The 12,853-nt window shown below is 44.1% G+C and overlaps 1 protein-coding gene across 1 annotated transcript in view; it reads right to left on the minus strand.

The window, feature by feature from the left end:
• cdh23 (cadherin-related 23) overlaps window positions 1-12,853 on the minus strand; it is a 164,996-nt gene that overhangs the window by 74,662 nt on the left and 77,481 nt on the right. The window contains exons 10-13 of the mRNA XM_071519622.1: window positions 8,235-8,347; window positions 6,304-6,492; window positions 1,517-1,666; window positions 213-371 (exon numbers count right to left, since the gene is read on the minus strand). Of these exons, the coding sequence (XP_071375723.1) occupies window positions 213-371; window positions 1,517-1,666; window positions 6,304-6,492; window positions 8,235-8,347 (611 nt within the window). The remainder of the gene's footprint in view (window positions 1-212; window positions 372-1,516; window positions 1,667-6,303; window positions 6,493-8,234; window positions 8,348-12,853) is intronic.

The following is a 12,853-nucleotide window of genomic DNA, read 5'->3' on the forward strand; positions in this document are numbered from 1 at the left end:
CCATAAATCACAAGTCATATGGTCAGGCCTCAAGAGAGTCTCTGGTCAAACGGGTCAAGTTTTCAAGTCCCAATAAACAAGCCCAGTCACATCAAGTCAAGTCACAAGTCAGGTATCACACTAAGTTATTTGGATTCCAGTTATATTTCAATAAACAGGAAAATCACATCACATTCATCACATACTGCACGATGCTTCTGTATGACACTCACCAGGATGCGCAGCAGCGACGTGCCCCTGGGCGTGTTTTCAGGAAGGCTGATGTTGTACAGCGGTTTGCTGAAGATGGGTCGGTTATCATTCTCATTGATCAGGTCGATAAAGACACGGGCGAAACCCACATGGTCTGACATGGACTCGTTGGCATAGAGCTGGGGAGAGGCAGGGAGGGGTACATTCACACTACGCATTCAAATGTAGCTTTTGTTATTACAATGTATTTACAGCAGAAAGCACACATATTTCACATTCAGTTACATATAAATCCATCACATCCTATTTTTTTTCTTTTTTTAAATGTAATCACGATTTGCCATTGTCCCAGAATAGTTACAATCAAAGAGAACTTGCAGCTGACTTGTTCTAGATTTGGAGATCGCGGGCTACACACAGAGCGAGCCGCCCTCTGGTTCTGTAAACGACTCAGCGTAAATTGAGGTGACAAAATATCAATTTCACTGTTCAAACAACTCCGCAGTGTTGAAAAAGTGATATAGCCCCAGCCCGACTGAGCCTCTTGTCCAAACAAATAAAAACAACTTGCAGAAACATAATGAAGTTACATTCGATCATGGTGGTCAGAAATCAGTCTTGGCAGGGAGTTTATTCAAGGACAGCCTCACTGATTCACAGCTAAGAACAGGAGGAGAAAGTAGCTGCTTTGTCTCCAGCCAGTCAATGTTTGGGCATCAGCACGAGATTCACATATTCTACTTTGTGTTTGTTCACAGTGCTGATCCTTTAGACATTTACAATAATTGGATGGATCTCCGGCTAGATGAGTTTGCATGTAAACATTATGCATTTTTCTTTATAAATGTGAGGTAACGGTATATGTGAGATAGCGGTGCCTTGTGGCAGGGACTATGCCTTTTGTATCCCTAAAGATCTCTGGTGAACCTCTGTAATATTTGATTACTTCTTCATTCATTCATTCATTCATGCTCTCTACCCTCTTATTCCTTTTCAGGGTCACGGGAGAGCTGGAGCCTATCCCAGCATGCATTGGGTGGATGGTAGGAAAACACCGGGGATAGGCTGCCAGTCCATCGCAGGGCCAACGCAGATAGACAGACAATCACATTCACACTTATGGGCAATTTAGCGACTCCAATCCATCTGACGTATCATTGGAAAGTGGGAGGAAACCAAGGCAAACCCAGCTGAATATGGAAAGAACTGTGTTGCCTGTGATTACTATAAATACTAACAGAATTTACAGGATTTGATTAAATGATTTAAAAACATACAGGCGTACATTAAGGGTGAGAATGCTCGTAACAAGCGTAAGACTCACAGAGAAGCTGTAACTGCGAATGTTCTCGTAGTCCAGCGGCCTGGCCACCCTCATCCTGATGTCGGCCCGGCCCTGCACCGCCGTGGGGGAGATGGTGAAGTGGTCCGAATTGTTCCCGGTCAGAAACACCTGGAACATGCTGTTCACCCCCTGCCAGAGGAGGAGTCAGGGAGAGGAGGATGAAGGGATAGACGGAGAGAGAAGAGGGGGGGGAAAGGAAGAAGGTGAGTGGAGAGTGCGAGGGCAGGTGGTGATGTATGACTCTGCCTAGCTCACCAGTGAAGAATAAAGATGATAAAATCTATTCCACTGTATATCTATGGAGTTTTTATCATACACTATTGGATACAACTCACAATTCATAACACAGAGGTACAGATACTGAATAAATACACAGAGAGACAGAGTGGAAACTCGTCCTCAATTACTAGATTTCCACCCAAAACATATACATTTTTACTGTGGGCATTTAGCTGATGTTCTTATACCAAGCAAATTACAATGAGCACAACAGTAGAATAAGCTTAAATTCCACAAACATAACAGGTTGATACTAAGGAGGTCAAAGGTCAGAGGTCAGAGCCATTGTGTCCTAACAATTTTCCAGTGAATACAGACTGATAATGTGAGAGAGAAGAGATAGGAAAAGAAAAAAAATGAGAGCTACAGTGAAAGATAGATAGGACTTTAATATGATTTTACATATACCTTTATATTTAGTTTGAACCAAAACATTACACTTGACAGTCTTTGCAGTCAACAAGTACAGTAAGTGTGTTCTTTCCACATTGTGGCTGATAGTGAGTGTCCTCCATCCTGCTGCTGATCATGAAGCTACACAGGGAGCAGGAGCTGGGAAGCCACAATCGATGCCAGTCACACGTGTATTCAACCCTTATCAGTCCCTTGCAAGAGTGTTTCTTTTCCTATTATCTCCACATCTTTCTCAACACTTATTCCCCCTCATCCTTCACTATCTTTCTGTACAGTCACCTAGCCCTCTACCAGTAATCTATCTTTTCTGTTCTTCTTTCTTTCTGTCATTCAGATGTGGGGGCCAGACGTTAGACCGTATCAGAGATGCCACTCTACTTTTTGGCAACACAAACCATATCACCACCATTGACCAAAGCTCACCACATTATGAACTGTGTTTGGCCACCCACATCCAATTATAAAACCCCTATTCCTATTTATTCCTTCCCACTTATTCCTATTCATTTATTCCTATTTATTCCAAATCCATTTGCTGGTGAAACAGCTTGTAACGACAGCGGGGACGATTGATCCACAAAGAGAAAATTGTTTCAGGGTTCAGTACACATTTGACCTGGAGTGCTGTTTTGCCGGGAACAGAGGAAAATAAAAGCAGGTGAGAGGGAAAAAAATAAACTGTGGTATAATGAATATGACAAGATTAGACTACAAAACAGAGCCCAGAATCAGATTATAGTCCGTAACCACAGGTTCATCTTGTTGTCTCATCTGAATTCTCTTTTATCTCCACCACATAAAACCTGCACCGTATTGCTTAGCATTATGCAAATTGTAAATGGCCATTGGAGTGCAACATGGAGTAAATCCCCATGCACTGCCCACAGAGCAGTATTGGTTCAAATTGGATGATTACCCAGCCAATGAAGAAGGCTGAAACTGTGTGCTTTAATCATCATAGTGTGTGTTTTATGAGATGAAAATGACACAATGGAGAAATAATAGTGTGCTGAAGAGGAGATGATGAGATCCCTGATGACAACCGTGACTATCTACCTCGATACAGATACACGTGTCTAGGTCGGTTTCTAGTTCACCATATGTAGCCAAGACATTGCTAGATGACATTAGTGTGAAGTTTGATGTAGAAAAATATAATAATATTATATTATAGTACTTTGTAGTTGTAATGCATAAAACCTTAAATCAAACAAAATTCATACCCTACTAGAATTAATAATAGTTCTCACATTTTAAGGTACTGTCTGATGTCAAACGTCATTACAGTAAATTCTGAAAAACCTCTAATGATGAAAGTCCAAATCTCCTCGTTCCCCTGCTCGTGTCTCTCCGCTAAACCCCTGAGTCCAAAGGCACGATGGACAGATCTAAACCAAGTCAAGTTCAGAATGACATCGCATCCCTGGGAAGCCTGTGGCCTTCTTCGGCAGAGAAAACATCCCGAGATCCCTCCCGTCTTGATATATTGGCTCCGAGGCGGCCAATCACGTTGCCATTGTGGAAGACAGAGGAAGACGAGTGGGGTGTTCGATTGGCATTATGCTGGCGGTTGAAATAGCCCCCTTGTTTTTGTTTTCATCTCTGGGAGAACCATTGTGGCTGATGACTCCTATTTAAAAGACCATCCAATATGCAGGGATGTCACCTCAAACTGCCCATAAACGTAATTGCCCGTCCATTTGCTTCTGCCTTTAGAAGTCCCCAATAAAAGCTCCCTGTCAGATCCGACTGCCACAAAGTTTAGTGACGAGTTCCAGCAGCAAAAGTTTTATAGACGCTAGCCAAGCAGAAGAGGATATGAAGAGAGAGAGACACACAGACTGGTAACTACCACTTGTGTCATACTCTAAGAAAAGTAGCATCTCTCCCTATAATCCCTTACACATGGAAAAAGTGAGATTACACCACAGGTGTAGTGGGGTGTGAATGAGTATTTGTATCGGCATTGACATTTGGATTTAAAGGATCAACACAACAATACAAAACTGCCAAACAAAAACAAATTCTTATAAATTTTACTCCTTGGGTTAGAAGTTTACATGACGTTGTGGCAGTACTGTTAGTTGCAATGCGAGACTGGCAGTGTGTGTGTTACATTTTCTATGCATCATAGAAAATGCACAACTTTGCATTCAAATTTTTGTGTGAAATCCTGCTTCTTTGATGCCTTCCTGAATCCTGCTGCATTTTGCGTTATTCTATAATGATGGACAGGCAGTGAGCTGACACTAGAGAGAAGGGAATGCTAATGGAATGGCCCAGTGAGGCCGCTTTCTAATTCAGCGTCTACAGTAGATCTGGCTAAATCCATCTCTCAGACCATCTGTAGCCACGCCTCCCTTCACTGTGAGCCCTTACTTACTTATAGAAAGCAGTGAAATGAGATGGCGAGGCGACCAGGTACCAGAAAGTTAAACGGCGAGGTCCCTCCCTACTTCCCCTGGTAGTAGAAAAACTAAAGTTGGGTGCTGTAGCGTACAGAGGCGCCTCTTATCACATGCCAGGCGTCTGGGTCGTCACCCCGCCTCCGTGAAGCAACGCTCCTCGCCATGGCGATGCCGACTGGAGCAGACACACCCTACTCGGCATGAATAAACAGACCTGCTGCTAAATACTCCCGCTATCTCTCCTTCAAGCTCTTCCTCTCTCCTCCACCTCTCTCTCTCTCTGCCACCACTCATTCTGACTTCTGCTTTTACGCCATTAGTTAGGCTACTTTCTGCTCCCTCTCCCTTCTTTCTTCTCGGAGTTCCCTCTGCCCCCACCTCTCCTCTCCCCTCCCCTAACTTCCTCCCTCCATCTCTTGCCCCTCCCGTCCCTTTCTCCCCCCCTCTCCATCTTTTTCTCTATCCACTTGACTCGCAGTTATCTGTCAAATTCCACCCTGGCGGCTGCTGTGCCTGAATCAATCAGAGTTGACTAGCTTTCGGCTTATCTGCACCCTAGGTGATTGATTTTCCTCGTTAGGTATAATTTGATGCTCTATCCCATCTCTTCCAGAGCAAATTAAATTGTAGTCGAGTCGAATGTGCTGGTCTTGGGCTGCGTGAGTGAGCATGTGTGTGAGAGAGAGAGGAAGAGAGAGAGAGAGAGAGAGTATGTGTGTGAGCAAGTGACAAAGCAAGTGAAAAAGTGTGTGTATGAGCTGTGTGTGTGTGTGTGTCTGAGTGTGTGCGTGTGATTGTGTGTCACCACAGTAGGTTGCTAGATACAGCTAATGGGAAGTGGCGGACACACAGTGTAAAACTAAAGCATGCTGTTGAGCAGGGCTGACAGTCCACACACACACACACACACACACACACACACACACAGTCAATTAACTTATTTCTACAGCACTGCCACCAATATACAAACAGGTTCATAGAGTTGCTGATGTTCTTTTTGGCTGCTGCATTTACAAACAAGATAAATCTAAACCTAGAATTTAAAATACAAAACACACAGTACATTTAAAACTCACACTTCGCTGTCACAGACTGTGAGCTTTTGTATTAAGACCTCATTCAGTTAAATGGCGAGTAAAAAAATGTCTTACAAATGAGCAAAATGAATTACCAGGGCAGCACTGAGATGATCCTTTACTCTGATTCTGAAATAATAGTCTAGAATAGGTCTTTAAAATTCAATTGTGTACAAAATGTTCCACAAGTACAAATAGGGATTTTTCTAATGGTAGTGTGGCAACAGTACGAGTGTGTTGCTGACCTTTATTCCTTTATTGATGTCTCTTGTCAAAATCACACCCCAGTATTTGAGGCACCACCTCAGTGCCTACAAACTACATATTGTTCCCTAACTTGTCTTTATTGATATTGTCTGGGAAAAAAGCTGAGGTCCCGCGGCAGCCGGGCGGCCTGGAGAGAGACAATCACATGACTGAAAGGTGGTTCAAGACCACGGCCATGAGCAAGACATTAAACTCCTACCCGCTCAATCATTGTAAGCCTGGATAAGAGCATCAGTTTAATGCCAAGAGCATGAATGCAAATGTAAACATGTCTGCCATTTCAGGATGACTGTGTATGTGTGTGTGTGTGTGTGTGACCCACCTCATCCTTGTCTTCAGCCTGGATGAAGAGGGGCAGAGCGAAGCCCATCTGGGCCAGTTCGGTGATGCGGACCCGGTACTCAGAGCTGTTGAACTTTGGGGCGTTGTCGTTCTTGTCGATCAGCAGGATGGTGAAGGTGGTCAACACCGTGGCGTCTGACGGAGTACGGTCATCATTCAACTCTGTCCCCTGATGGAGAGAGAGAGAGAGAGGGAGAGAGACAGAGAGAGAGAGAGAGAGAGAGAGAGAGAGAGAGAGAGAGATGCATTTCATTGCACTGAAAATGTCATTTTGGATGGAGGCGGTCAGCACACAATCTCAGCCAGGTATTTACAGCTGTTCATTTATTGGATCAAAAGGTGGACAGACAGACTCAAAGCAATCATAGAAATAGGCTCAAAGTGAGGCCAAGAGAGGGCCAGCACACACACACACGTACACACACAATGAGATTTAGGAGAAAGGTGTCCCATTGAGAAGACACAATTACACACTCCTTCTCTTTCTGTCTGTCTGAGCGTCCGAGATGTGAGGCCTCTGAAAAGAAAAAAAAAGAGGGAGAAACAGACAGATAGGAATGGGCAGCTGCGGTCTTCTATTGATAGAGGGACGTCACAGGCGATAGGGGGGAGAGGCAGGAACAGCGTGCCGCTCCCTGGGTAATCGGGGTAGTTAAGCCTCTCTCGTCCGAACGCCACTGAATCATTTGACCTCCACCTCCATACACTCAGCACTATCTAAGCTGCCTGAAGTTGAGAAATTAGTTGTATTACTATGGCACTCCGCAATCAATAGCAGCACCACCTAAGAAAGCACAAGCAGAGAGAGGGAGAGAAAATGTGGGGGGAAAAAAATCCATATCTTATAAATACATTTTTGGGGGGACATTTTTTCGTTTTCAGCACTTTCGCTTATTCTACTTTTCTTCTTTGTAATCATTGATTTCAATTAAGAAGATAGACTGAGGCTGGAATATTTTAGCCAGGATCCCTTTTGTATTAAGCCGATGGTGCAGTCATATCTCTGTGGTCTACAGATTTTCACATAGAAGTGTACAGACGGCCTGCTTTTTATGGGCGATAAATGACAGTTGAATGAATGAATAAATGAGGTTCTTGAAGGCCATTTATTGTGCGGTACAGGTGCGAAGGCTTTGGCTTGAGGGACCATCAAAATCCACTATGTAACATTGCAGTTACACAGGAAAAAAAGGGGCCTTTGATCACAAATCCTTCTACCTTCGCTGCCACTTGGAAATCCATTTCATGCGCTCTCTCACGCCCTGTGGGAACCGTTCGGTGTGCAAAAGTAGAGAGGAGAAGAAATGGAGAGAAAAAAAGAAAGCGGAGGAGGGGACGAAGTGGGCAGGTGTCGGGGACGGGGGCGGGGGAGAGGGCAAGACTGTCATGCTAAAAAGCCAAGCGAGCTAGGCTTAGGCTCGGCGGAGGGACAGAGGGATAGAGCGGCTGCACCTGGCTCAAAACAGAAGGAGAAGAAAGCCAGAGAGAGGGGAACACAGGAGCCTGTAGCATCTAAATCCTATTCCTTCATCTTCTCCTCCTCCGCTCCTCCTGCCCTCCTGTTCTCTAAACACGAGGCTCTGAAGAAGACGCTATGATAGAATCAGAATCGCCTTAATCGCCAAGTACAATAAATGTATTTGAATTCGTCTTAAGAGTTTTAGATTTTCAGAGTACACACATCTCACATTTAGCCAGAGTCAAGTGAAGTATTCACCCAGAAAATCTCTCCTATTACATCATATCATTGTCTATATCTATATCAAAAACCCTCGGAGCAGAATATGTATGAGCGAGGCCGAACTACAGTATTTAGCGAGTCTTTTGAGGCTATATCAAAAGCAGACACCCTCCTGATTTAATACAGTATCATTTCAAAGCTCTCTGTTGATCTCCCATTCAGCATCTCACCTTGACCGTGAGTGTGAATCCCACCGAGTAGAGCGGGTTTTCTCTGTCCAGCTGGCTGTGCACCGTCAGGGAGCCGCTGATGTAGTCCAGGGCAAAGACGCTGTTGGTGTTCCCTGGATGGACGAATAAGGGGGGGAGGGGGAGGGAGGGGGGGGGGGGACAGAGATAAGGAAGTCAGAGGGACAAACGAAACCTGGTCCCGGTGAATAATTCAACATAACCTCTGGGATGCAGGGGGGGAGGCTGGGGGGGGAGAAGAGGTGGTGGATGAGCTATGTGCATGTCTCTATATCATGCAATATGGATACCGGCTTTCGCTACGCCGGCTTTTTTGGCTCTCCACCTGCCTTGGGCTGACCCAGCACCTCCAACCCGTCCACCCACTGCCTCCCTTGCATCCCTCCGTTTCATCTGTCACTGTCTGCCCCGCTTCCACCGCCCATATTTCTCCGTCAGCCTCCCCCTCCTCTTCCCTTCTTTACTTGATGTACACTTTCACTTTACCGGATTAAAAATGGATCGCAATTATGGTCGGATTGAAAACGTATATTTGTATTGTATTGGTCTGAATTGAAGACTGGAACTGCAATTTCAACATGATGATAAAGTCAAAATATTCAGCTTAAGTTATTTAATCTTTTAGTCAATCAGGCGAATGTCTTATTATTAAAACAAGTGAATCAGAATCAATGAATTTAATTTGTAAAATGCAATTGGTGCACAAGAACTTTGACCTGGTTAATTGGTACTGATACAAGTAGGTATTTACAGAAATCTGCCAAGTGGATGAGAAGATTTCACTTGATTCTAAGTAAATTTCACTTTTCGCTTTCAATACTGAAAATAATAAGGCAGATCACTCAAGATCACTTGATTCAAGAAACATGTAGAAACAAGTTGAGCTGTATTATGAAATTACAGAAATTTCTTAACACGTGTTTAAAGGTTAAAATATTAAGTCTGAATGCAAGACTGAATGACCTGTTAGGAAATTGTTTGCAGTTTTCCTACTACCTTCTCTTCTAATATTTCCTTGTTTGTGACGGTTTCATTCTGTTTCACATCCTTCCCCATCAGTTACACCACTTCACATGCAATAATCGATTACATTAACTTTGTCACAGTATATGCGCTCCTTTAAAGAGGAGCATTTCAAATTATGAACTGCACCATTCTCATTAACAACTCTGTAAATGAAGTGGCTCAAGTTCAAGTGCGCCCAGTGTTCTCTAGACTTACTTTGCTTCAATTACACAGGTTAAAATATTAGACTGAGACCCTCTTGAGCCCTCTTATCATATTTCCTTATTCCCTCTCTTCATTTTCAAATTACTTCCCCCCTCCCCTCCAGTCTCTTTAACTTTCTCACCTCTCTCTCACTCTCTTCTTTCACTTTCTCTCTCTTTCTGTCTCTGTCTCTGCAGCTTCTGGCTGCAGCACTTGCCTGCTAATTACACCCAGCAGATGGAGACAGCAAATGAAAACACACCTAAACGCCCTCACTTCTCCACCTTCAATGTCCATCCACCTTTCTCTTCCTCCTCCCTGCACCATCCTTCCTTTCCCAGCCCCCCCCCCCCCCCACCCACCCACCCACACCACACACACATTCCCTCAGTCACTTCTTTCCTTGCTTCCTCTCACTCTTCTCCCTGCCTCACAGCTATAATGTCATCAAAGTGCTCCTCCATTATTCTAAATCAGACATGACAAATCATTTATCCTGCGAACACACTGAATGCCTTTGTGATTCGATTGAGATTCCTGCCTGGTACACGTGTTGTATGAGGCTTGGAGAGTCCCTCCTGCAATCTGCAGATAGCGGCTGTTCATACATGTGGAAGTTATCGGAGCAATCTACTCAGTGGAAGGCAAACACTGGAGTGGACAGGGGCTAAATGAGAGAGCTCTGAAATAGTAAAGTTTACCTAGAACTAATTCAATTATGCCTTACTGATATGGACAGCTCTTGCCAGCTGACAGCAGCCTGTTAATTCTTCTACCTGTAACAAGTAACCAGAACACGTCGTCCCTGATGAATTATGCAGAGTTGGGGTGGAGCAATAGGTAGAGGATATGTTACATCATATTTCTTGATTGTATGTGGCAGGGAAAGCGGAAGAGGAGATACCAGTCGTTGGCGTCCAAGATATTGTGCATGACGCACAAACAGTTAAACGTTGTGGTGCCCCCCTTTGGCCAATCAGTGCAATTTTGAAAATGCCTGAACAAAGCATTGGGACACATCATTCCATTAAGTTTTGTAAAAATCTGATCAGTGGCATCCAAGATATTGTGTGTGATGCATAAACAGAGTTATCAAAAATGTAACCCTAATCCTGTAAATCTCTACAATATGTATAGCCTAAAATAACATTAAAATGACAAAAGTATTACAAAATACCTAACCAAAAGAGAGTGTTGCATATACTGGAAACCGCTGACATGTTTATCTTGTTGCCAAGGCTACAGGTACTGGTGTGAAAGCCTTGAAATTCATTATGCAAAAATAACAACTGTCTGAATATACAAACATTGCTTTTGTTTGTTAGTCAATATATGACAGAGAGCTTTCTTTATTCACTTTTGTGGATTTGGCAGTTTTTGTTTTACTCTGTTTTGATGTATTGATGCTTTGATGACCAGTATGTTCTGGTAGCTTAGCAGTATGTCACCATTAACAAATATATATATATTTTTGCACAATTAGGCCTGTCTCTAATAAGGTGCTCTCTATTCTTAAGGTAAATAAAGGCCCGGCCATTATTGGATGTTTTACATTATTCTGCATATCTCTATTACTATGTTCTACTTGAAACTACAAGTGAAAATGACAGTGACGCTAGGGAAGAATGCTAATAAGTTGCATGAATGACTGACAGCCGGCGGAGCCAATGACATTCATGGCGACTCCACTGAGCTTTGCCGTATTTATACAGCCGTGCACCGAGAGCCTCGAGCTGCACTTTGACTCCAGCAGACTGTGGGATTAAGAATCACTCTTCTTCAGATAGTCTGTAGTAATAGCTGAGGTCTGAACTCTGGAGAAATAGGTTAGGGTGGTAAGTCTACACTGCACAATGGCCAGGGTCAACAGATTAACCCATGCCTGTGTTCCCCACTCCCTGCTCGCCGCTCTCTATTATTGCTCTGTACCGGGCCGAGACTGGAGAGGGGGGAAAGACAGGGAAGCCGCAGGAGAGAGAGCGGAGAGGGGTTGCAGAGGAGAGGAGGCAGGCTAGGAGAGAGAGCGCTGCCCTCGGGTAATTAGCCTGGATTGAGGCCAAAAGGTGGATAGAGAGAGGGAGGTAGACGGGACGAAAGCTGCTGCTGCTTATATTCAGCTTGCATAGTCTACTTAATCGTCGGAATGGAGAAAAGCATATGTGTGGGAATATAGTGTAGTTTCTGTATTACTGAACCTCTAAACATCATACATTATAAAAGCAACAAAAAATACACACATATTGACAAGAGTTCTTATTAACACCATACTTCAAACGCAGGGCGGTGATACACAAGGCAGATTTTTTTGGGCAACACAGAAGATGAACACTCCCGGGAACAGGAAACAAAATGAGACCCAGGATCAATAATACGTTTGTAACAATCCTGAGGTAACTGCTTGGGCAATGTTGCTTATTAGCGTTGCCTAAGAAACTGCCCTAGGTATCACTGTGTCATTGTAAGACTGAAAGTGGAAAAAGTGTCAGCGTCGAGCGCCAGCGAAAATAAGCCAACGCATTAAGTTTGTGACTAGTGTCTTTTGCAAATTTAAAATACTTAAATTACTTTTTTTTTTTTTAAACTTTGGGGCATGGGGGCGATGTTGGTAGCAGTGATGGGGAAGGGGTGGGGGTTTGTGTGTGTGGGGGGGTGGAAGTAGTGTGCATCAGGCACTTAGGCCCACTCAGTGTGGGCATCATGCCTCTAAATTGGTTTGTCGGCTCCAATGGCCTGTCTAGAATGCCAATCTCCTCCAACAGCCGCTCCTTGCCTGCACGACTGGGCACTCACCTGGCTGAGCAACCAGTGGCGCATACACACACACACAACACACACACACGTCCGCAAACGCACACAAGCGGTGTGCTATAATGTACGTGTGCACGGTAACAGCGGCTTGCTGGGTCTACACTACGTATGCATCAGGCTTATGGGCGCGTATGCATAAAGAGGCTTCGACTCGCTGCTTCAGGTTCCACAGAACGGCCTTCCACCTCAGCTGCAGTGTGCCAAGCTTGGCCAGGGAGACAGATTGAAATTATACAGAATGACTCCCGGGTCCCATTGAGAAAAAAAAAATATTTATATTCTAATTGCTGATAGAAAGCGCTCTCCACTGATCTGCCAGGACACTGTGATTAGACCCCCAGGGGGGTGAAAGTCGTAGCACACACGCACACACAGTCACACACACTCAAATTCAGCACTAACAAATGCACACTTTCATTTCTATTTGCATTTGAAATTCGTATTCAGTAGTTGTGTATGTGTGTGGATGTGTGCGTGTTCCATTCCTTTCAATTCAGAGTTCATAGTGTATGTGACGATGTGTGATGATGCAATGTGTGTGCATATATGTGTGTCTGTGTGTGTGTGTGTCTGTGTGTGTGAGT

This window comes from Centroberyx affinis, unplaced genomic scaffold, assembly GCF_046629955.1.
Source record: "Centroberyx affinis isolate AG114_WGS23_722 - 3 ecotype Tasmania unplaced genomic scaffold, CSIRO-AGI_Caff_v1 ptg000718l_1, whole genome shotgun sequence".
In the NCBI taxonomy this organism is placed as follows: Eukaryota; Metazoa; Chordata; class Actinopteri; order Beryciformes; family Berycidae; genus Centroberyx; species Centroberyx affinis.